We start from the raw sequence: 26,099 nt of genomic DNA, 5'->3' as shown, positions 1-26,099 counted from the left end.
ACACACATACACATAAATACACAAAAAAGGTACAAGAGTAATAAGAGAAATCAATGGGAGGATACATAGGCAGTACATACAACATGAAAATGTAATTCTAAAAATCACTTTAATTTCTCTCAGTAGTCTCACAGTAACCCTGTGAGTTGAATAGGGCAAGAATCACATATTCACTTCAAAATGGGGAAAGTCTAAAATTAAGTCAAGAACTTCCAGCAATGCAAGGGAGTCTAGTGAAGGAAACACCTGCTACATTGCATTCAGAAAACACTGTGTGTGCTGTTTTAAACTACCCACCTACATGAGGATAGCAGCTCACACTCCTGGTGCAGGTTGCTACTTCCAGGGGGAATCAACATGTGCTTCATTCTCAAAGAGCTGTTCCGTTTAGACCTATCTTGTAACTCCCTGAAGAACTGTAGCATGAGTCTGACTTTTTTTTTTTTTTTTTTTTCAGAAAACTTGAGCCATCCCAGAGCTGGGACAATTCTTACACAGCATTTACTCAACACATCTATAAGAGCAAGTATGGGTCACAGCAGCCTAGAGCAATGGACAACAGTCAGGACGAGATACACAGAATGAAATACAATAAAAGGAACAAACTGGGAAAGGAGATATGAGGGTAAACAAAAGCCTATAAAAGTTCCTTTATATACAAAGGAATCAAAAGGCCACAGGAATGACCTAGAAAACTCATAGAAGACTTAAGAATATCTGAAGCACTCAACTCTGGCTGACATTAAGGATCCATGCAAGCAAGAAGTCAAAGTTAAGATATAGTTACAAACATCCTGGCTACGTGTGAAAAACATACCTGTACACAGAGCCAATCTGCAAATGGGGAGGGTATTTTTTTCCCTCAGATTTTTTTCCTTCAACCTTTCTGTCTTTGCTTTTTTTCTTTCTTTTCTTCCTTTCTTCTTTCCTTCCCTCCCCTCCTCTCTTTCTTTTTTTTCTGTCTTCAGGCATTTCAAGAAATTCTGTCAACGCACTAATTAACCACTAAGTTAAAGGACCACAGATGTCAGTGGCAATATAGAAAATGCAGATTTCAAAATATAGTTCAGGAAGGTCACTAAAATATCACACTACAAACAGCAGCAGCAAACCTCATGGAAATGGAGAATATAATTTCCAGAGTTGTCACACTGTAATATCCAAATCCAGTTTTCAATATAATTTTTGAAGACATGCAAAGAAATAGGATAATACAGCCCATACACAGGAGAAAATCCAGATACCAATCTTTACAAAGATATTAAATAAATGATATTAAATATACTCAAAGAATTAAAGAAAACCACAAGCAAAGAACTAAAAACTAGGAAGCGGGAATAGCAATTTGCAAAATAAACTATCCATAAAGAGAGAAATTATAAAAATGAGCCATATATAAATTCTAGAGGAAAATTCACTGACAGGTTTGACAGCAGATTCGAAGAAAGAATCAGTGGATTTGGAGACAGATTTAACTGAGATTATCTCTCCTAAGGAAGTAGACAGGAAAAGGAGTGAAGAGAAATAAACAGAACTTGAGACCCACATAACACCAAGTACACCAACATAACAAAAGTGCTAGATCAAAAAGAGAGAAGGAGAAGGAAGAGAGAATATATGAAGAAATGGCTGACAATTCTGATAAAAGAAATTAATATACATATTCAAAAAACTCAATAAAAACTAATCAAAATAAAACACAAAAAGATCCACACTAAGAAATACTGCCCAAGACAGAATCTTGAAAGGAGCAAGAGAGAAGTGACTTGTCACATAAAAGGGATACTCATTAAAGACTGACAACAGGTTTCTGATCATAAACTATGGAGGCCAGTAAGCAGTGGGATAACATACTTGCATGTAAAGTGCTTGGAGGGAAAAGGTCCACCATGAATTCTATATTGAATAAAACTATCCTGAAGGAATAAAACAGAAGTTAAGATATGCCTGGATAAACAAAAGCTGACCAAGTCCATAAGTAGCCTCTACGAGAAATGCTAAAGGAACTTTATCAGGATGAAATGAATAGCAATTAAATAACATAAAGCCATACACATAAAAAAGAATGACAAATATATGAATATAAATATAAAAGCCAGCAATATTACAATTATCAGTTTATAAGTCCTTCTTCCTCATGTTATTTAAAAGGCAAATGCATAAAACAACAATTACATCTCTATGATAACGGGTTCATGATGCATAAAGGTAAAAATATAAAAACTAAAGATTTGGAGCTCTACAAGTTCAGAATTTTTGCATGTTACTTCAGTTAAGTTGGTATTAATTCAGACTATGCTATTATAAATTGTAAAATCCAGAGAAACAACTAAGAGAAAAAAAAAGTAAAAAAGAAAAAGAAACAAGGATTTAAAACAGCACACTAGAGAATAAAATTTCACACAAAATTAGGGAGTAATGGAGAAATTAAGGGAAAAAAGGTATAAATACAGAAAACAAAATGGCAGACATCATAATCAGTAATTAACTATAAATGCGCTTGTAAGGATTGGAGTCCCTGCCTGCTGTATAGGCCTCATCTTGGGCCATGAAGGGGGCAGGCCGGGTCCTTGAGAACAAAGAAGGTAAGCTCTCCTGGAATTTATGACCTTCTGCTCCCCACCAGTTCCCTTGGAATTTATGGCCCAATGCTTCCCGCCAGTGCCTCCCCATGCCATCCCCTTTGCGTGGCCTTCCCACCACATAATGTGTATAGCCTATATGTTTAAATGAACCAATGAACATGTTAGGTCCCAATACCTTGCCATATAGAGAGTAAGAAGGTAACCTACATAGGAGATGACCTGCACCCTTGCAAGTGTGAGGCTATAAAAACCTCTCTTATGCAAACGAAGGGGCCAATTGCCTGTGCTTGGCTAAAGGGCTGTGTGCGGGGTTGGGGGTCCAAGCCAGCTGGTAACAAACAAACCTCTGCTTTTGCATCTGCAACCTGTGCCTAGTGCATTGATTGGGAAATTCAGACTCAACAGCACCAAACTCTCCATTCAAAAGGCAGAGACAGCAGAGTGTATTAAAACAGCATGAATCAAATATATTGTCTATAACAGTCACTTTAAGTCCAAGAAACACAAAAAATTGAAAGTGAAAGGATGGAAAATGATAATCCATGCAAACAGCAGCCAAGAGAGACCGGGGGGGGGGGGGGGGGGCTACATCAGTATTACTTAAAACCAACTTGTGGCTGGCTCTGCGGCTCACTGGGCTAATCCTCTGCCTGCAGCGCTGGCACCCCAGGTTCTAGTCCCGGTTGCTCCTTTTCCAGTCCAGCTCTCTGCTGTGGCCCTGGAAGGCAGTGGTGATAGCTCATGTCCTTGGGACCTGCACCCGCATGGGAGACCAGGAGGAAGCACCTGGCTCCTGGCTTTGGATCGGTGCGGTGCACCAGCCGCAGCGCGCCGGCCGTAGCAGCCATTTGGGGGGTAAACTAACGAAATGAAGACCTTTCTCTCTGTCTCTCTCTCACCAATTCTGCCAACATGGGAAGTGAAATACACAGCAGACCCATGGAATGGCAGATGTCCTAAACAGCACTCTGGCCTCAGAATCAGCCCTTAAGGCATGCGGATCCAGCTGAAAAGCCCATGAGAGTATTTCAGGCATGGAAAGCCAAGACACTCTAGGGAAAAAAAAAAAAAAAAAAAAAACACCTAAATGAAAGATCTCCGCGAGTGAGATCCCAGTGGAAAGAACAGGTCTTCAAAGAAGGAGGTACCTTTCTCTGAAGGGAGGAGAGAACTTCCACTTTGACCATGGCCTTGTCTGAATATGATCAGAGTCAGTGAACTCAGGGGGCTTCCATAGCCTTGGCAGCTCATGACAAGAGCCTAGGGTGATTACTGATGCCATAAACAAGAGTGTCAATTTGTTAAGTCAACAACAGGAGTCACTGTGCACTTACTCCTCATGTAGGATCTTTGTCCTTAGTGTGCTGTACACTGAGATTTAATGCTATAACTAGTACTCAAACAGTATATTTCACTTTATGTTTCTGTGTGGGAGCAAACTGTTGAAATCTTTACTTAATGTATGCTAAACTGATCTTCTGTATATAAAGAGAATCAAAAATGAATCTTGATGTGAATGGAAGGGGAGAGGGAGTGGGAAAGGGGAGGGTTGCGGGTGGGAGGGACGTTATGGGGGGGAAGCCATTGTAATCCATAAGCTATACTTTGGAAATTTATATTCATTAAATAAAAGTTCTAAAAAAAAAAAAAAACAGCAACAACAACTTGAAAATAACCACTGTCATAGTTGAGTATTACATCAGTATTACATAAAACCAACTTGAGAATAACCACTGTTATGTGAGACAAGAAAGGGCAAACTGTAATTAAAAGGGGGGGGGGGGACACTAGAGCAGGCATTGTGGTGTAGGGAGTAAAGTCAATGCCTACAGTGCTGGCATCACATACATAGCTCTCTGCTATGGCCTGGGAAAGCAGTGGAATGACGGCCCAAGTCCTTGGGCCCCTGCACCTGTGTGGGAGAACCAGAGGAACCTCCTGGCTCCTGGCTTTGGATTGGCCTAGTTCCTGGCTGTTGTGGCTATCTGGGGAGTAAACCAGAGGATCGAAGACTGCTCGCTCTTTCTCTCTGCCTCTGCTTCTCTGTAACTCTGCCTTTCAAATAAATAAATAAATAAATGTCTTAAAAATGGCATTATGTTGCAGTGGCTTAAGCTTCTGCCTGCAACATCCACATCCCAGATCAGAGAGCCAGTTTGAGTCCCAGATTAGCTTGCTGCTAATGTGCCTACGAAGATAGTGAAGGAAGGCCCAAGGCCTTGGGCCCTTTTCACCCATGTGGAAGACCAAGATGGAGTTCCTGGCTCCTGGCTTCTGCATGGCCCCGCCCTGGTCATTTCAGCTAGTTGAGGAGTGAACCAGCAGATGGAAGAAATTCATTCTCATTCTCTCTCCCCTTCCCCTGTAGGTGCCTTTCAAATAAGTAAATAAATAAATCTTTTTTTAAAAAAGGGTCAATCTATCAAGAAGATATAATAATCTTAAAATAAACACAAATCTATTAACATAGGCTTGGAATATATTAAACAAAAACTGATAGAATTGAAGGAAAAACCTGACAATTCCACAATACATGGGGACTTCAATATCCTCCTTTCAATAGAATCAGACAGAAAGTTAATAAGGAAAGAGAGGGGTTGAACACCCTACAAGCTGTCTAAATTTTACAGACATATGAAGAACACAACATATAATACCAACAAAGACTACTTTTTTCTCAGGTGTACATGGAACATTCTCTAGCACAGACTACATGTATGCCACAAAACACTACACAATATATCCTAAAATTCTGAAATAATACAAAATATATTCTTTGATCACAGTGGAATGGAACTAGAAATCAACGACAGGAAAACTGGGAAATCCACAAATAAAGACAGGTTAAACAACACATTACAGTGAGCCAAAGAAAAATTAGAAATAAATTACAAGGCAAATAAGGACATGATTTCAAAACCATGAAAATACAACATGCCAAAAGCTAGGAGATAGAGTGTTCACAGAAAAATTTATAGATGTAAATATCTTAAAGAGATAAAAAGACACCAAAATCAATAACCTTACACATGAAGGAACTAAAGGGGAAAAAAGGCAAGCTAAATCTAAGGCTAGCACCAAAAAAAGAGAAAATAATGAAGACTACAACAGAGACAGATAACATAGACAGTAGAGTTTATCAACAAAACAAATAATAAAAGTTGTTTCTTTGAAAAACATGAAATTAAAAACTTTTAACTAAACTGATGAAGAAAATGAGATATAAGATTTAAGTTACGAAAACAGAAAGAAGTGGGAGAATTACTACCAAACTTAAGAGAACACTAGGGGCCTGCATTGTTGCACAGCAGGTTAAAATCCTGCCCTACAGCACTGGCATCCCATATGGGTGCCAGTTTGAGTCCTCACTACTCTGCTTCCAATCCAGTCCTCTGCTATGGTCTGAGAAAGCAGAGGAGGATGTCCCAAATGCTTGGGCCCATGCACACATGTGGAAGACCTGGAGGAAGCTCCTGGCTCCTGATCAATTCAGTTCTGCCTACTGCGGCCATTTGGGGAGTGAACCAGGAGATGAAAGACCTCTCTGACTCTACCTCTCTCTGTATCTCTGCCTTTCAAAAAAATAAAATAAAACTTTAAAAAATTAAAAGAGAATATTAATAAACAACAAAAATAAGTTAACTTAGATGAAATAGACAAATCCCTGAAATGCAAAAACCACCAAAACTGACTCAAGAATAATTTAAAAAATCTGAACACATCAACAAGTAAAGTGATTGACTCAATAACTGAAAGCCTCCCAACAAAGAAAAGTACAGGACTAGATGAATTCAGTTATTTATTAATTATTTAAAAATGAACACAAATCTTCTCAAATTCTCCTAAAAATACAAGACAATAACACAGCTAACCCTTCTGAGGTCAGCATACCCTAATAAAACCAATATCCTTTATGAAAATAGTAAAAACCTCACCAAAACACTAGCAAACTGAATCAAGTAAAAAATTACGAGGATTATACATCATCAACAAGTGGGATCTATACTAGGCATACATAAGTGGTTCAATACCTCAAAATCAATGACTGTAATATACCACATTAGGAGAACATAAGAAAAAAAAAGGTGATCTATTGATACAGAAAAATGTTTTTAAAAATTCAATATGTTTTCATGATAAAAACATTTAACAACTAAATACAAAGCAATATCTTTACATGACACATTGCTTTTCCAAAAGGGGTCCTCTTAAGATCAGGAACAAGACAAGGATAACATCTTTGCCATTTCAATTAAACACTCTTCTGGAACTAGGCAAGAAAAATAAAGGCATCCAAATTTGAAAGGAAGAAGAAAAATGACCTCTATTTGCAGATGACATGATTTTATAAATAGGATACAAATGAACCCACACAAAATTACTAAAGCTAATAAATACAGAAAAGTTGCAGGATACAAGAGAAATACAGAAAAATGAGCTGTATTTCCAAACTGTAGCAGTAAACATTCCAACAAGCAAATTTTTGAAAAAAATTCCATTTACTGTATCACAAAAAAAGTATTTAGAAATCAATGTATCCAAGTAGCTACAATATTTCTACAAATACCATAAAACACAGCTGAAAGGAATTAAAAAATAAATGGAAGAACACCTTGTATTAATAGATGAGAAGACGGCTGGCGCTGTGGCTCAACAGGCTAATCTTCTACCTGCAGCACCTGCGCACCGGGTTCTAGTCCTGGTTGGGGCTCTGGATTCTGGCCTGGTAGCCCCTCTTTCAGTCCAGCTCTCTGCTGTGGCCCAGGAGTGCAGTGGAGGATGGCCCAAGTGCTTGGGTCCTGCACCCACATGGGAGACCAGGAGAAGCACCTGGCTCCTGGCTTCAGATCAGCACGGTGCGCCGGCCGCAGCGGCCCTTAGAGGGTGAACCAACGGTAAAAGGAAGACCTTTGTCTCAACAAGCTCTTGTACACAAATGTAAAATGTTATCCTAAAACTCATAAATTCGAGGCCGGCGCTGTGGCTTACTAGGCTAATCCTCCACCTAGCGGTGCCAGCACACCGGGTTCTAGTCCCGGTCGGGGCGCAGGATTCTTTCCCGGTTGCCCCTCTTCCAGGCCAGCTCTCTGCTGTGGCCCGGGAAGACAGTGGAGGACGGCCCAAGTTCTTGGGCACTGCACCCCATGGGAGACCAGGAGAAGCACCTGGCTCCTGCTTTCGGATCAGCGCAGTGCACCAGCCGCAGCACGCCAGCCGTGGCGGCCATTGGAGGGTAAACCAATGGCAAAAGGAAGACCTTTCTCTCTGTCTCTCTCTCTCACTATCCACTCTGCCTGTCAAAAAAAAAAAATCATAAATTCGAAGAGTCTTAAATGCCCAATCAATCTTGAAAAGTAAAGACAAAACTGGAAAACTCACATTCCAGTTTTAAATTTACTATAAAGTTTACTACAAATTTAATCAAGCAATATGGTACTGGCATAACAAAAGACCTATTCACTGAAATAGAATTCACAGTCCAGAGTTAAATCCAAAGATCTATGGCCTACTGATTGTTGAAAAACATGCTAAGACTATTCAGAAAAAAAAATAACAACTGGAATCACATACAAAAGAATACAAGATATAGATATATAAATTAAAATGGATCAAGACCTTAATGTAACAGTAAATATTTTCAAAAAAAAAAAAAAAACCACAAAGGCCAGCATTATGGCACAGCAGGTTAAGCCTCTGCCTACAAGTCTGGCATCTCATATGGGCATCAGACTCCAGTCTGGCTCCATGCTAAGGCGCCTGGGAAGGCCTGGCCCAGCTCTGGTTGTTGCAGCCATTTGATAAGTGAGCTAAGGCACAGAAGATATCTCTCTCTCTGTGTCTCTCCCTCTCTCTCCCTAACTCTGCCTTTCAAACAAATAAGTAAATCTTAAAACATAGACACACACAAATAAATCTTCACAATCATGGGTTAGCCAGTAGTTTCTGTACATGTGACAGAAAATAAGATATATAATCTGAATCTTGTGATAATTTAAAACATCAGTTCTGAAGGATACTATGAAGAAAGTAAAAAGAAAATCTGTGGTGCCAGCGCTGTGGTGCAGTGGGTTGAGGCCCTGGCCTGAGGCGCCAACATCCCATATGGGCGCCGGATCTGGTCCCGGCTGCTCCACTTCCAATTCGGCTCTCTGCTGTGGCCTGGGAAAGCAGTAGAAGATGATCCAAGTCCTTGGGCCCCTGCACCCATGTGGGAGACCCAGAAGAAGCTCCTGGCTCCTGGCTTCGGATCAGCACAGCTTGGGCCGTTGCAGCCAACTAGGGAGTGAACCCAAGACCTCTCTCTGTCTCTACCTCTCTCTCTGTAACTCTTTCAAATAAATAAAATAAATCTTTAAAAAAAAACTGAATAACTGTGAGAAATATTTGCAAATAATATATATAAGGGTCTAGTATCCTTAAGAACATGCACAATTTAAAAGAAAGATGATTAACATGCTAATCACTATGGAAATATGCAAATAAATACCACAATGAAATACTACTTACATCCTGTATGATGATTATCATAAAAAGTCAAAACAACAACAACAACAAACAGAAAACAACACATATTGGCAAGAATGCAAAGGAACTCTAACTACTATGCATTACTCACTGATCTCACCCATAAGGGTTCTATCCATAGGTACTACAACTAAAAATCATCACATCAGGGAATAGGTTACAACATCTGAATGTGGTAGAGATACATTCATTTTATATCAGTGTGAATATATTTAATGCCTCAGAATTACATACTTAAAAACTATTAAAATGGTAAATTCCATATTATACATACATTTATATTTTTAATGTAATTTAAGGTCTCAGTGCATCAGAATCAACAGGGATGCATTTACAGATACCTCGGTCCCCAAATCACAAGTGAGAATCTTGAAGGGAGGCTCAAGAATCTGCATTTGACTGCCACCTCAGGTGATTCTTGTGTTTAAAAAAAAAAAAAAAAAAAATTCCTCCCTTTGACCTCATCTAGCTGGCTCATTTCCTTTCCCAATAGACTTATACAGGATTTGTCCACTGCAATTTTATATATGTACAAACTCTCATCTAAACTGTTTCCCATTGGTTACTATATTTCTCCATACTTATAGATGTATATTTGTTACCAACATTTTATTAATATGTAAAAGACAAAGAGCTGAACATCAAAATTAATAAACTAGCTCAAAACATAAAAGACTTAAAGAGGTAACATATAAAAAGAAATGCTTTTTATTTTTAAGATTTATTTATTTATCTGAAAGTCAGAGTTAAACAGAGAGAATAGAGGCAGAATAGAGGCAGAAAGAGAGAGAGAGAGCTCTTCCATCCACCGGTTCACTCCCTAATTGACTGCAATGGACGGAGCTGCGCCCATCCGAAGCCAAGAGCCAGGAGCTTCTTCTGGGTCTCCCACGCGGGTGCAGGGGCACAAGGACTTGGTCCATCTTCTACTGCTTTCTCAGGCCATACCAGAGAGCTGGATCGGAAATGGAGCAGCAAGGTTTTGAACCAGCATCCATATGGGATGCCAGCGCTTCAGGCCACGGTGTTAACCTGCTGCACAACAGCACCTGCCCCAAAAAAGAAATACTTTTGAGATCTTGGTAAAATTGTGATCAGAACTCAGGAACTAAGTAGGATTTTCTTTTTTTCTACAGATAAAATAACTCTCAAGCAGACACTATTATATACTGTTTTTCTCAGGTCATAGGTTTTCACAAATATTAAATATGCAGCTTGCAGTGTGGCACAGCAGTCTAAGCCTCCACCTGAGGCACTGCCATCCCAAATGAGCACCAGCTTGTGTCCTGGCTGCTCCTCTTCCGATCCAGCTCACTGCTATGGCCTGGGAAAGTAGTGGAAGATGGCCCAAGTGCTTGGGCCCCTTACCCATGTGGGAGACCTGGAAGAAGCTCCTGGCTCCTAGCTTCGGACTGGCTCAGCTCCAGCATTTGCAGCCATTTAGGGAGTGAACCAGCGGGTGGAAGACCTTTCTCTCTATCTCCTCTTCCTCTGTCTGTAAGTCTACCTCTCAAATAAATCAATAAAATCTTTAAAAAAAACACATACAATGGAAAATCTTCTTTACTCAATGGTACCACTTTTTATACAGTAACTAAGAATTTATGATTCAATTTATGATTCAATTATGATACAATAGAAAATGTCCTAATTTTGATGTCATTAGAACAGAAAAAAAATCAGATTGATTTTTCAAAGAAAATTCGAATGTAGTACTAGTAATATGTAATTTTAAGATAAGAATGCGCCAATTTTGTAACAGATATGACAAACATTTGCAGAAAATATACTAGCAAGAAATAGACCAAAATGCATATACTATCTGATGATACGTTATTATTCACTTTTTCCATTGTATTCTTTACTTTCTAACAGACTTACAATTAGTATATTTATTTTATGATCAGGAGAATGATTTAAAAACTGTTCTAAATTGCACAAATTATAAATCGAATTCTCTAGCTTGAGTTTTTGTTCCAAAAAGAACATGAGTAAGTACTCCCCCTGCTGGTTACCTAAAAACATTAAACACTGGTAATAATAGCTACCTAGTTCCCAAAAAGGATGACCAGTGTTTAGAATCTAACCAGCATTTAAAATCATGTCAAAGGGCAATGACACTCAGGGTACAAACATCCAAACCAGTTTACAAAGTATCTGAAAACAACATAACTACTCACTTCATACTTCTTCTTTCTTAAAGACTATTTCTTGCTTTTTTACAACCCATTTCTTCTATACACCCATACTTTTCTCTCCCTCCATCTTAGCCCATTATCCTTTCCGATCATTACCTATATATGGAACAGAGTTTTTACATAGTAGAAGTAGTGAGTTATGCTTTAATTTTCATTTTCCCAATAACATCTGTAGGTTTTGAATATTCCTACCTCCAATTCTAATCCCATTTATGGTTTCATTGAATCACTTAAAACAAAATGCATGTCAGCAGATAGTAGAGGAGGGGTGTACACTGAGATCCCATCACTTGGGACCCTTGCACTCCATAAGGGAGTGCCTGACTTGAGTCCTGCCTGTGCTTCCAAAATGCAGCTTTCTGCTAATGCACACCCTGGGAGGCAGGAGATGATGGCTCAAATATTTGGGCCCTGTCATTAACATGGGAGACCTGGATGGAGTTATTGACTCCTAGCTTCAGTCCAGGGAGGCCTTCACTATTGAGAGAATTTGGGGAGTAAACCAACAGGTAGAAGATCTCTCCTTTTGTCTCTCTCTTTCTGCCATTCAAATAAATAAACAAACTTCTAAAACAGAAGACAGTAGATCAATGAATTAAGAATTCCCTCTCTCTCTGCCTCTCTGTAACTCTGCCTTTCAAATAAATAAATCTTAATAAATAAATAAATAAATAAATACAATAGGGGCCAGTGCTGTGGCGTAGTGTGTAAAGCTGCTGCCTGCAATCCCAGCATCCCATATGGGTACCAGTTCATGTCCCAGCTGCTCTACTTCCAATCCAGCTCTCTGCTATGGCCTGGGAAAGCAGCAGAAGATGGCCCAAGTCCTTGGACCTCTGCACCTGCATGGGAGACCCAGAAGAAGCTCCTGGCTCCTGCCTTCAGATCTCTGCAGCTCCAGCCATTGCAGCCAATTGGGAAGTGAACCAGCAGATGGAAGACTTCTCTCTCTCTCTCTCTCTGCAACTCTGCCTTTCAAATAAACAAATCTTGAAAAAAATAAATTAATAAAAAAAATTGAGGAAAATTCAATTTACATTTCCAGTCAAGATGCCTATTCCCAGGCAAGGTATCAATCAATTATGAAAATACTATGAAGAACTGTATCCCAACAAATTTAGATAACTAAAATAAAATGGACAACGTCTAAAAAGACACAAGTTTCAAAATCAATTTAATTTGAAATTAAAAAAAAAATCTGTGACAAAGATATTAAATCAGTGCTTAAAAACTTCCACAAACAAAAGCTGTAGTTCATTTGGCTCCAATAGTGACTTCTAACAAACATTTTAATAAGCACTAATGGGGTAGAAGTTGTGGCACAGTGGGTTAAACCTCTACATGGACATCCTCATCCCATATGGGAATGCCAGTCCAAGTCCCACCTCCTCTGCTTCTAATCCAGCTTCCTGCTAATACACCAAGGGAGGAAACAGATGATTTCAAGTGCTTATGCTCCTGCTACCCACTTGGGACATCCAGATGGGGTTCTTGGCTCGTAGTTTCTATCTGGGCCAGCACTGGCTGCTGTGGGGACTGGGAGAATAGAGAGCTCTCTCTTCTCTTGACCTTTCAACTAAATGAAAAACATTTTTTAAAAATAAAAAAGCATTAATATCAATCCTTCCCAACTAATCCAGAAAACAGAAGAAATACTTTCCAATTCACACAACCAAATTACTCTGACAACTAAACAAAACCATCATAGGAAAACACAGACCAGTATCACCTATAAATATGCAAAAAATGCCAGCAGAGTGAATACAGTAATATATACAAAGGGTTATATACCATGACCAATAGGAATTTTTCCCAGGAATTTAAGAATGATATTAAAATGTACAATTTAATTAATGTAATATGTCATATTAATATGAGACAAAATCATACCACTATCCCTATAGATGCAGCAAAATAGTTGGCAAGTCAAAAACTTTCCATAATAAACTTTCAAAACACTAGCAATAGAAGGGTATTTTCTCAATTCCATAAAAAAACACATGCATCTAAAGAACTCATAACTTAAATCTTACAGAATAATGAAACACTAAATGCTTTATCCCTAAGAGAAGAAACAAGAAAGGGATGTCAATTCCTGCCACCTGTTCTCAATGCTGTAATGGCTTAAGCCACAGCAAGTATGCAAGGAGATGAAACAACAGACATCTAGATTAGAAAGGAAGAGGGGGCCGGCACTGTGGCATAATAAGATAAATAGTACCTAATCACAGGATTAAAGGATTAAATGAGTTGATACATACAAAGCCCTTAGCACAGAAAAGTGTGAAATAAATTACTGCATAATGAAAAAGAAGTAAAATAATATTTAAGCACAGGAATAACAATAATATTTCAAGCATGAAGTACTTCGAGCCTGATCTAGGATAACAGAACTGAAAAAGAAATTCCTGGATCAAAACTTTTATGGTAGCCAGCTTCCCAAATGGCCCCGATCATGCCTACCACTTGTCATTCATACTTTCTATGGTCACCCTCATGTTGTCCAGGTTGGTCTATATGATAAAGGGAAAGAAGAGATGGTTTTTAACTTTCAAGTTAGGTTAATAAAGACACCAGGGCCTCTGCCTCAGATTGTTACCGATCTTGCACTTTGGGAAGGCAGTTACTGTGTTGTAAACTTCACTTTGGAAATGGCAAGGAACTGAGACTTCCCAACAGCCACACCAGTGGGCTTAAAGTGCATCCTCCACTTCTAAGGTCCAATGACCCTTTATTTCGTGGCAAATTTCTGGGAGGCCTTGATCTAAACTACACAGTTGAGCCATCACCAGATGTATGATTCTCAGAAACTGTATGAAATAATAAATATTTGTTCTGAACTTCTTCAATTTTGAAACAATCCATTACAAAACAATACATTAGTGAAAAGAAAAACTGAGTCTTCAAAAATGATAGAGTGAATGTCAAGTCAAAAATACTAATTCTAAGTTAGAGTGACAGGGAGCTATTAGGGTCTGGTGGACTCAGGGTGAGAGAATTTCATGATACATCGAATTAAGCTCAAGGGAAAGGTCAACTACAACTCTAATGTCATTTTTAAAACAGTTACAGTTAACATCAAGGTGTAAGATTCCCCAAGGTAAACTTATGAGAAAAAAACACAAAAGACAAAATCAGAGCATGGCAGGGAGACAGTAAACAGAAGTGACCAAGCAGTGCTGAGACAGACAGAACAACAACATCAGACATGCTCAGGGGGCAAATATGTAAGATGCTCCAGGGACCAGGTAAATAACACATAGTGGATGAGGCAACTTCACTTAGTTTCTTGATTTTTCCCCCACATTTTAGTGTTTCTGAAATCTGGATGTGTTATCAAATCAACAGCTCTGTTGAAAATCGGTTTCATTTAGTCCCTAAGATCAGTTTAAAAACTGACAGCATGCTCTGATAATCAATGGTATTGGAGAAGGAAGATTGGCACAGACAAGGAAACTAAATCAGTAAGTGTGGGCGGGGGGGGGGGGGAGCAGTTTGAGTAAAACAGCTGTCAGGAGGGAAGCACTATGACAGCGTTTTAGATCTTTTTGTATGAGCCAAACATGTAAGCAAAGAGCTTAGAAGGGACTTTTAAGAAGACAAAGGACACACACCAAGACAAGTACAGTTAACAATAAAAACGATGTCTTCACTTGGAGGCGGCACCATTTAAGCCTCATTCACCCAACAGCACCCACACACTGCGAGAGGCTCTGGCACAGGGACCAGGAGCCACTGGCTCCAAGTACCTCTCCCGCTGTAGCCGGTAGAGAACGATCTAGAGAAAGCTTGGGTGCAATGGAAAGTGTGGCAACAGACACATCTGGGAAAAACGGGCAGCGCCAGTGAAAACCTGCCGCTCTCAGCTCCTGAGACGACAGAGGTAAAAAGACACAACTCAAAAGCAGCCACCACCAGCGAGTAGGGATCTGTCTCACAAACTCCTCACAGACTCGACTCTCAGGAGCCCACTCTGCCCGGAAAGGGCTCGCGCGTGCCCGGGCAGGAGCCCGACCCAGGGTGGACCCAACGGTAGCTGCCTCTCCCCGGCTCCACCAACGGCCGGGGGTCCCGCCAGCCACAGCACCCACAACTCCCACTCTCTCAGTCCCGCGCAGGCCACGCGCGACCGCCCGCCGAGAACGGGCACAGCAGGACAGAGCTGCGTACCCTATGGCGCGGAAGGAGCCTTGGTCGTGGCTCAAGCCACAAAGCATACCTTGAGTCCATAAGCACGGACGCCACGGGGCATCTCCCTGCGGGTACCTGCCTCTTGGGTTCGTCGCCGCCTCCGGAAAGTGCGCGTCGCCATTTCCACCTTGGCGCGCCGCACCGCGCGTAGCAATTGGATGACGATCTGGCGTAGGGCGGAGCTTCTCCGCGCCTGGTCACCGCCCAAGCGCGCCTGCGCGACCTGAGCTGGGTTCTGAGCGCTTTGGGGCAGGAAAGGTCTAGCGGTGTGTTGTGCTGCATGGTTGCTGTTTATTAAATTTTTTTTATCCGTTGTCAGACAGGAACTGACTTTACATACGATTAAAATGAGCCGCGGCTCACGAGGCTAATCCTCCGCTTTCGGCGCCGGCACACCGGGGTCTATAGTCCTGGTCGGGGCGCCGGATTCTGTCCCTGTTGCCCTTCTTCCAGGCCAGCCCTCTGCTGTGGCCAGGGAGTGCAGTGGAGGATGTCACAAGTACTTGGGCCCTGCACCCCATGAGAGACCAGGATAAGCACCTGGCTCTTGCCATCGGATCAGCGCGGTGCGCCGGCCGCGGCGGCCGTTGGAGGGTGAACCAACGGCAAAGGAAGACCTTTCTCTCTCTCTCTCACTGTCCACTCTGCCTGTCAAAAAATAAAAATAAAAAATAAAAAAAAAAATGAAGCCAGAAGGCGGCTGCGAATGCAATAATCAGTAGTTAAGTCGCAGTTGCTGATAAACTGGAGAAAAGACTGTTACTACTGCATCCGTTGGGGATGAGGGCAAAGTGGTGACATTTACCTGTTGCATACTGACATGCTCAAGAGACAACCAAATCACCAGAAGGGTTTGGGATTCTGCAGGTCTGAGCCACGCCCAGAGAGCTGGGAATTCTAACCAGTTCCCATACCTGACCAGGGATCACTCCGAAGACTGGAGGCAGCCGATCTTCCTTAGCCCCTCAAGTGAATATGCTGGGGCCTTAGCCTTTGAGAAGTAGACTTCTAACCAAACACAATGAAAAAAGCCGGGACTGAGCAGATGGTGGATTAGTTTGCAAAGACTAATTGGGTAGGAAGATTCAGTAAAAAAAAGTGTCTACTGGATGAAAGAAAAGGAAAAAAGATAAAGCAATAAGCAAATTGGAAACAGTTTCAGCCTGGGGAGGAGGAAAGAATTCACAAGGAGTGGTGCTCTCAGAGTCATGCAGAAATGTAAATTAGACTTTGGCTTCAAAAGCACTCTTTGTACCTCTGTAAGAATACATTGTTCTGTGAGGGACACACTTGTGGCCTTTCTCTCCTCCCTAGTCGCTATGCTTCCACCTTCTCCTGTTGGAGGTCCAGTGCCTAAAACCACAAATGACTTTTGGTATATGCTAGAGGCCTACCCTCTAATAACTGAAACCATGAAGTTTAAAAGGGGTATGTCGGGGGGGGGGAGGGTGCTCAGCTTAAGAAAGATAGATTGCTGCCAACATTTGGAAATATAGTTTCAGATTTAGACTATTGGGCTTCTGACAGGGAATCCAGCAAGAAGAGAGATTTGCCACTGCTGGGTCAGCCAGTCTTAGCAGCTTACTGACCAGCTCACCATTTGCGTCTTGTTTCTCAATTTCATATCAGCAGCCACATCTGTCTGTGCAGCTCCCATTCTAACCCCAGTACACTGTTCTCTTCTCTCTATTTGGATATGTTCTTCTGCCTAAAGGTTTCTTTTCCAAAACTTGGGTCTATTCAGATCTCTCTCTCCATCTCTCTCTCTCTTCCCCACCCCTCCCTCTTTGTCCCAGTAATGACACTGATGTCTTCTAGGAAGTCATACAGAAACTTGGGAATTTTGTGAACACTTTGTGTCTCCTACCAAAGTCCTGTCTGTCCCATATCCCACGTGTAAATCTCTCTTCTGGTCACCTTGTGTCCACTGCCATCAGTGTTTTCCAGGCCCAGACATCTAGTAGCATCCCAGCACATGTCTTCTAATCCTCTCTTTCAGCTGGTCCATCTCACACATATAATCCATTGTCCACATGGACCTTCCAGTGGTGATGATGCTCTCTGTACTGTCCTTCCTTCTCATTGTCTTCCCCTGGAGCCTCAGGGTCTAAGCATTTGTACTTCTATTTGCCTTAAAGGCCCTAGCCTCCCATTACCATGCCAATTCCTGTGCACCTATCAAGCCTGTACCCAATAACGTTAGTTTCTTTCAACTTTCAAATCTGAAACTTCCTGCTCTTGACTTTCATGGGAACTTCTGATCCTTTGATGATGGTATAATAATACTAAAATAATATAATTATTTGTGTAATTATATGTTTACCATTGGTTCCACCTCTGTGCTGTAAGGTGGTACCACGTCTAGCATCTTCACTTTTATATTCCTTGTACTTAGCACAGAGTCGTCCACATATGAAGTCTTCAAATGATTTATATATATAAATAATCATTATGAAAAAGAAATAGCTGGCCAAGATTGCATAGCTACTATGTGTTCAGGATTAGAACCTGCATCTGAAAGACCATGCTTTCTCTACTATACCATCACTACTAAATTGACAAGGAATTATTTATTAATAACCAGACTCAGTGAAAAAAGGAACTGTCTCTAAGGAAGATGAGTCTGTGCAAGAATGCATTCTTGCATCCTCTCCAGTTTCATCACCTCCTCAACAAACAATTACATATACCAAAATAAGCAAGAATAGTCTTATTTTAACTTCTTCCTCATTAACCTTTTTGACTCACTTGTTTTTCTGCAGTTGTCTGTGGCTTCACTCTGCTTATGATGATTGTTGGGACCCCACAGCAAGGGAGGACAAACCTTGAGAGCACTTCTGCTGCATCCCCAGGACAACTCTCCTTCCATCAGAGGGTCAGACTGTGTTTTAAGAAAGGTCTCATGTGGAAAAAAACTCTTGACATCTACTAGTGTATATTCCTTTCTAGTCTAGTAGTAAGCAGTGCTCTGAGCTACAAAGATTTAAATGTGTGTGTTGGAGGTTTGGGAAGAACTGCCAAGGTACAATATTATAATTAAACATGGACTGAGAACGCATTTAGCCCGATGGCTTACGTGCTAAGATACCAAGTGAGGATGCCCACACCAGAGTACCTGCATTCAATACCTGGCTCCAGCTCCTTATATTAGCTTCTTGGTAATGCAGACCCGAGAAGTTGTTGTGATGACTCAAATTATTAGTTCCTCGCTACCTACCTGGAGACCTGGGTGAAGTTCCTGGCTTCAATTTGGGCCCAGCCCAGGCTATTTTAGGCATGTGGGAAGGGCACCAACAGATAGAAGCTTTCATCTTTATCTCTTCCTCTCTGTCTCTCTATCACAGAGGAAAAGAAATCATGAGCAGTTCATTTACTATCTAAGTGTAGGAAGTGCAGAAAGTCTTCCCCACTGTGACTCACAATTCATCAGTCATAAAATAAAAGCTTGATTTATGCAACTATATAAACACTCTAATTCGTGCATGATAAATCCAGATAAAGCACAAGCAAAGACAAATAGTACAATATACCAGGAAGTATACCTGGAATTCATAGCATATCAAAACAATCTATCCCTAATATACAGATTGGTCTTGGGAACTAGGGGGAAATGACCTAAAGCCCAATGGAAAATGGACAAAGGACAAGGAAAGTTAAAGAATAAGGAACACAAGTGGCTTTTATTCATATGGAAAAGGTGCCTCCCTACTTATGATAAGAGAAATTAGTTAAACTTCAAGTAATTAACAGCACATATTGAAGTACAACACTGTCATATATTTCTATTGGGGTATATAGAATCATTCAAATCTATCAAGTGAAATTTGGCAATATTATTCAAAATTATGTGTGTTTGCCATGTTAGCTAGCAGTGTCACTTCTTGGAATTAACCTCACAGACATAGCTGCACACATGTTGTCTTAGTCTGTTCATGTTGTTCCAGCAGAATACCGGAGACTGATAATTACCATCAGAAATTATTTTACTTTCTCACAGTTTTAGAGGATGGGGAGTTCAAATTCAGGGCATCAGTATTCATTGTCTGGTGAGGGCATTCCTATTCCATCCTCCCTTGGCAGGAGACAGAATGGCAAGAGAGTAAGCTAGCTGAACACTGCACGAAATCTCTTTTATAAGGGCCTTAATCCTATTAATGAGGAAAGAGTTCTCATAGCCTAATTACCTCTTAAAGGCTACATATCTTAATTCTAACTTTTTGGCAACACCTGAATTTTGGAGAGGACCCATTCATACCATAGCAAAGATGACCTAATGTGTGTACACGAATACTTATTGTAGCATCATTTGTGATAGTAGGTGACTAGAGCAACCAATTTACAAAAGGGGACTGATAAATAGTCAGTAGACTGCCTAGATAACAACATCTAAGTTGAACTCAATGAAAAGAAACATTTGGCAAAATAGGAGTCAGTGTTTTTGCCTTTCCAGTGTAAGAAAAGAAGGAAAGGATATATATTGTTTACAAATATGTTGTTTGTATTTTCATGAAAAAATGCATGGTACATACAAAAATAAATATGTGTAAAAGTGGTTACCTAGCAGAAGGGAGGAAATAGTGGTTTGAATGAGAGTAATAAGATTTCACCACATCTATCTTTATATATCCTTTAATTTTTGAACCATCTCTATACTTATTTTAAAGAACAGATTAAAAATTAAGAAAAAAAGTGCCCTCTAGAAAAATGATTTCTGTACAATTCTTCTTTAGGAAATATTTATTTATGTGTTTCAAAGGCAGAGGGATAGAGATAAAGAGAGAGAGACAGGGACAGAGACAGATTTTTCCAATCACTGGTTAACTTCCCAAATGGCCTCAAAAGCAGGGCTGGGCCAAACTGAAGCCAAAAGCCAGGAACCCCATCAGGTCCTCCATATGAGGTGGGGTGGGAGTACTCAAGCACTTGGGCCAACTTCTGCTGCCTTCCCAGGGAGCATTACCAGGAAGCTGAATTGGAAACAGAGCAGCCAGGACTACAAACAGCACTCCAATATGGAATGCTAATATAACAAGCAGTGGCTTAATGCAGACTCTGATTGTTGAACAATTTTATAAATATGATAAAACCCACTTATTGGTATACTTTAAAAGATGACCTTTGGGTACTTGAATTGTATCTCAAGAAAACAGTAATAAAAAAGTTTGACCAAGGACTGGCATCATCAGCATCATCTCTAACAGAACATCCTCAGAGAAACTATTCAAGTATACATGATGCTGCACTGCAGAAATACAGTGAATCACTTGAAAATAGAAGAGACAGCATTGATGTGTATGAGATGGCAAAGAATAAATTGTGATGATAGAGCACTCCCTCAGTGTTGCTGTAGCAGACTAAATGCATGTGTTCTTATAAGGGAATAACCTCCAAATATCTAATGTAGTGAAAAGTCATCAAGGCAGAGAAGGGTGCACACACCGAGTTTCATTTCAATAAAACTGCTAACAAGACTAGTCCTACATACAGATTATGGATAAATACAATTAAAACAGAAAAGGAATTGGAATGATACTTTTATTAGTTGTGATGTACATCTGGGGAGATAACAGAAGGGATGGAATGGACCTGGATGGCAGTTAAAGAGATTTCTCCTTCACTGTCTGCATGGAAACAAGAAAATCTTAGATTAAGAAAATGTTTCAAGATTGTGTTATTTAGCTTTTTGATTTAATTTTGTTTTTGTTATTTTTATTTAATTAATTCAATTTCATAAAGTTTAGTACTTTGGATGTAGACAGAAGCCAATTGTAAAAGTGTCATAAGAGATCATAGGGGTCTCTCTGTGTAACTGTGACTTTCAAATAATAAATAAATCTTTTTTAAAAAAAAGAGAGATCATAGGGGGAGTACTAAGATGTCAGGAAGGAGCAGATAGTTTTTAAAAAAGTGCAGATAGTATAGTCTCAGGGAAGAGTTGGGGAAAAAATAGCCAAGGAAACTCTATTGAAATTAGAGGGACATGGTAGCCCTATGTGGAGGGTGTGGGCACCCACAGCTCCGGACTCCAACAGTGGAGAGCCAATGCACCAGCACTGGAAAGTGAGGTGAGACTAGACTGCAGCAGCCCAAGCCACTGGTGAGAAAACAGCAGGAAGAGCCTAGAGGGAACCAGGCATGGAGTCCCATGGGGGAAAGTGTACCAGCCAAACTAGAGGAGAGAAAAAAAAAGGGGGGGGGGATGGGGCAGACATGTTTCTCTCTCTCTGATCACTTTACAAAGGCATACTGTAACAAGCAGATAGAGTGGGCACCATTTTGGACATATTATCAGCTGTATCAGCTCATGTCTGCACCCAGTAATCAGCTAAGCAGAGACTCCTGACTCTGGTGGGGAGAAATAACAGGGTACTAGGAGCTTGTGACTGTGTAAAGCTTCAGAACTAGGACTGTGAAAAAAAACTGAGGGTGTGTGGGAGGACTCATGGTGTGGTTGGGACTTTGAGCAATCTCAGTGGTAGACTCCACAAGCTCGGGGGTTCCTGGTTACCTGGTGAGAGACATTGCTGGGAAATATGAACTTACACTGAGGACTGCACAAATCCTTTGGTCCTTGGGACTGACCAGATGAATATTTTACCCACTGTGGCAAGTGCTCAGGCTCTGGCCTCTATTGAGGAGAGCTCAGCTGAACAGAATATACCTCCCTTCTGATTGAGGAGAGAGAGAGAGAGAGATTTACCATGCGAAACCTGAGTGTTTCACCATAGGCATGCTCTTAACCCTGGAGAACTGAACAGAGCTCTCTGGCCACACCCACTATAAGCCTCTAGAGATTCACTGAAAGCAGACATTCCACTTATCTACAGAGCCATAGTACAATGATAAAAGCTGCTACAACAAGAAGAGGAGGAGGAGGAGGAAAAGGAGGAGGAGGAGGAGGAAACAACCAAGGGTTATGTCCACAAATGCTGAACAACAAATGCACCAATCCAAGAAACAAGAATAAGAAAGACAACCTGATGGCCACAAAAAAAAAAAATGACACTTCAATATAAATTGTGAAGATGAGGAGATAAAAGAAATGTAACTCAAAAATTGATTATAAAATTACATGGAAGTAATCAAAAGCAAATGCGCAAACTACTGAAATCTGTGCAGAACATGAAAGAAAATTTGTCCCATGAAATTGAGATCTTAAACAAAAATCAAAATCAGTAAAGAATTCAATAGAACATGAAATTGAGATCTTAAAGAGAAATCAAAATGAAAAAAGAACTCAGTAGAACAAATAAAAACTGCAGTGGAGAGCCTTAAAAACAGAATCAGTGAAGCAGAAAAGAGAATATTGGATATAGAAGATAAAGCCCAGGAAGGTGTACAGTCAAATCAAAGACAAGAGGCTGAAATTAGAAAACTGAAAAACACTGCTGGAATGTACAGTATACATTTACATTTTTTTTGATAGGCAGAGTGGACAGTGAGAGAGAGAGACAGAGAGAGAAAGGTCTTCCTTTTGCCGTTGGTTCACCCTCCAGTGGCCGCCGCGGCCGGTGCGCTGCGGCCGGCGCACCACGCTGATCCGATGGCAGGAGCCAGGTGCTTATCCTGGTCTCTCATGGGGTGCAGGACCCAAGGACTTGGGCCGTCCTCCACTGCACTCCCTGGCCACAGCAGAGAGCTGGCCTGGAAGAGGGGCAACCGGGACAGGATCCGGTGCCCCGACCGGGACTAATACATTTACATTTACATTTACATTAAAAAAATTAAGGACCCAGTTCCTATGTGGGAAATAAGTGCACAGTGAATCACACTATTGATTTAAGAATTGACATGCTTATTTATGATGTCAGTAATTATCCAAGGCTCTTGTCATCAGCTGCCAAGGCTATGGAAGCCTCTTGAGTTCACAAACTCTGACCTTATTTAGACAAGGCCATAATCAAGTGGAAGTTCTCTCCTCCCTTCAGAGAAAGGTACCTCCTCCTTTGATGGCCCATTCTTTCCGCTGGGATCTCACTCACAGAGATCTTTCATTTAGGTCATTTTTTGCCACAGTGTCTTGGCTTTCCATGCCTGAGAAACTCTCATGGGCTTTTTAACCAGATCTGAATGCCTTAAGGGTTGATTCTGAGGCCAGAGTGCTGTTTAGGGCATTTTCCATGCAATGAGACTACTGTGTATCCCACTTCCCATGTTGGATCATTCTGTCCGTTTTAATTCTATCAGTTATTATTAGCAGACACTGGTCTTGTTTGTGTGATCCCTTTAACACTTAATTCTATATTTATGATCAATTATGAACTTAAACTGATCACTTTAGAGTAAGATGGTATTGGTACATGCCAACTGAATGGGATTTGGAGTCCCCTGCCACGTTTCTACTCTACAATTAGGAGTAAGTCCAAGTGAGCATGTGCTGAACTGTACATCTCCTTCCTCTCTTATTCCCACTCTTATTTTTAACAGGGATTAATTTTCAGTTGGATTTAAACTCCTAAGAATAATAGTGTCTTAATTACAGAGTTCAACCAATGATATTAAGTAGAACGAGAAAATACTAAAAAGAATAAAATAGTAAGCTGTTCCCAACAGTCAGGACAAGGGCTGATCAAGCCATTGCTTGTCATAGTGTCAGTTCCACTTCTACAGGTTTCCTTTTAGGTGCTCAGTTAGTTGTCAGAGATCAGGGAGAGCATATGATATTTGCCCCTTTTGGATTGGCTTATATCACTCAGCATGATGTTTTCCAGATTCCTCCATTTTTTTGCAAATGACCGGATTACATTTTTTAACTGCTGTGTAGTATTCTATAGAGTACATAATGCATAACCTCTTTATCCAGAATTCTGTTGGTGAGCATTTATGTTGATTCCATGTCTTAGCTACTATGCATTGAGCTACAATAAACAATGAGGTGCAGATAGCTCTTTTATTTGCCAATTTAATTTGCCTTGGGTAAATTCCAAGGAGTGGGATGGCTGGTTTGTGTGGTAGGGCTATATTCAGGTTTCTGAGGAATCTCCAGACTGACTTCCATAGTGGCTTGACCAGTTTGCATTCCCACCAGCAGTGGGTTAGTGTCCCTTTTTCTGCACATCCTCACCGGCATCTGTTCTTGGTAGATTCTGTATGTGAGCCATTCTGACCGGGATGAGGTGAAACCTCATTGTGGTTTTGATTTGCATCTCCTTGATTGCTAGTAATCCTGAACATTTGTTCATGTGCCTATTGGCCATTTGGATTTCCTCTTTTGAAAAATGTCTATTGAGGTCCTTGGCCCATCTCTTGAGTGGGTTGTCTGATTTGTTGTTGTGGAGTTTCTTGATCTCTTTGTAGATTCTGGTTATTAACCCTTTATCTGTTGCATAGTTTGCAAATATTTTTTCCCATTCTGTTGGTTGCCTCTTCACTTTCCTGATTGTTTCTTTTGAAGTACAGAAACTTCTCAATTTGATGCAATCCCAAATGTTAATTTTGGCTTTGACTGCCTGTGCTTCTGGGGTCTTTTCCAAGAAGTCTTGGCCGGTACTTATATTTTACAGTGTTTCCCCAATGTTCTCTAGTAATTGGATGGTGTTGGGTCGTAGATTTAGGTCTTTAATCCATGTTGAGTGGATTTTTGTGTAAGGTGAAAGGTAAGGGTCTTGCTTCATACTTCTACATGTGTAAATCTAGTTTTCCCAGCACCATTTGTCCTTGCCGCAGGGATTGGTTTTGGATCCTTGATCAAATATAAATTGGCTGTAGATGTTTGGATTGATTTCTGGTGTTTCTATTCTGTTCCATTGGTCTATCCATCTGTTTCTGTACCAGTACCATGCTGTTTTGATTACAACTGCCCTGTAGTATGTCCTGAAATCTGGTATTGTGATGCCTCCGGCTTTGTTTCTGTTGTACAAGATTCCTTTAGCTATTCGAGGTCTCCTGTGTCTCCATATGAATTTCAGCATCATTTTTTCCAGATCTGAGAAGAATGTCTTTGGTATTTTGTTTGTTATTACATTGAATCTATAAATTGCTTTTGGGAGAATGGACATTTTGATGATATTGATTCTTCCAATCCATGAACATGGGAGATTTTTCCATTTTTTGGTATCCTCTTTCTTTTAGATTTTGTAATTCTCATTGTAGAGATCTTTGACATCCTTGGTTAAGTTTATTCCAAGATGTTTTATTGTTTTTGTGGCTATTGTGAATGGGATTGATCTTAGAAGTTCTTTCTCAGCCGTGGCATTGCCTGTGTGTTCAAAGGCTGTTGATGTTTGTGCACTGATTTTATATCCTGCTACTTTTCCAAACTCTTCTATGAATTACGATAGTCTCTTAGTGGAGTTCTTTGGATCCCCTAAATAAAGAATCATATCATCTGCAAAGAGGGATAGTTTGAGTTCTTCCTTCCCAATTTGTATCCCTTTCATTTCTTTTTCTTGCCTAATGACTCTGGCTAAATCTTCCAGGACTATATTGAACAGCAATGGTGAGAGTGGGCATCCCTTTCTGGTACCAGATCTCAGTGGAAATGCTTCCAACTTTTCCCCATTCAATGGGATGCTGTCCATGGGTTTTTCATACATTGCTTTGATTGTATTGAGGAATTTTCCTTCCATACCCAATTTGCTTAGAGTTTTTTCATCATGAA

General features: G+C 40.5%; 1 protein-coding gene across 9 annotated transcripts in view; it reads right to left on the bottom strand.

The window, feature by feature from the left end:
• Positions 1-15,697, bottom strand: part of SPIDR (scaffold protein involved in DNA repair) — a 454,456-nt gene extending 438,759 nt beyond the window's left edge. For 3 of the 9 annotated variants that reach the window (XM_089335201.1, XM_089335200.1, XM_089335199.1), the window contains exon 1: positions 15,528-15,696. In XM_089335201.1, coding sequence (XP_089191327.1) covers positions 15,528-15,620 — 93 coding nt within the window. In that variant the 5' untranslated portion in view covers positions 15,621-15,696. Of the gene's footprint in view, positions 1-15,527 lie in introns of all 9 variants that reach the window. The other 6 variants (XM_070076569.2, XM_070076568.2, XM_008255503.5 and 3 more) reach the window with 5 other exon arrangements.
• Between the last annotated feature and the right edge of the window lie 10,402 nt (positions 15,698-26,099).

This window comes from Oryctolagus cuniculus, chromosome 6 (genome assembly GCF_051225735.1).
Source record: "Oryctolagus cuniculus isolate XC-2025 breed Fujian yellow rabbit chromosome 6, ASM5122573v1, whole genome shotgun sequence".
Lineage (NCBI taxonomy): Eukaryota > Metazoa > Chordata > Mammalia > Lagomorpha > Leporidae > Oryctolagus > Oryctolagus cuniculus.
The sequence above is the reverse complement of the archived record's forward strand: the minus strand, read 5'-3'. Positions and strand labels throughout refer to the sequence as shown.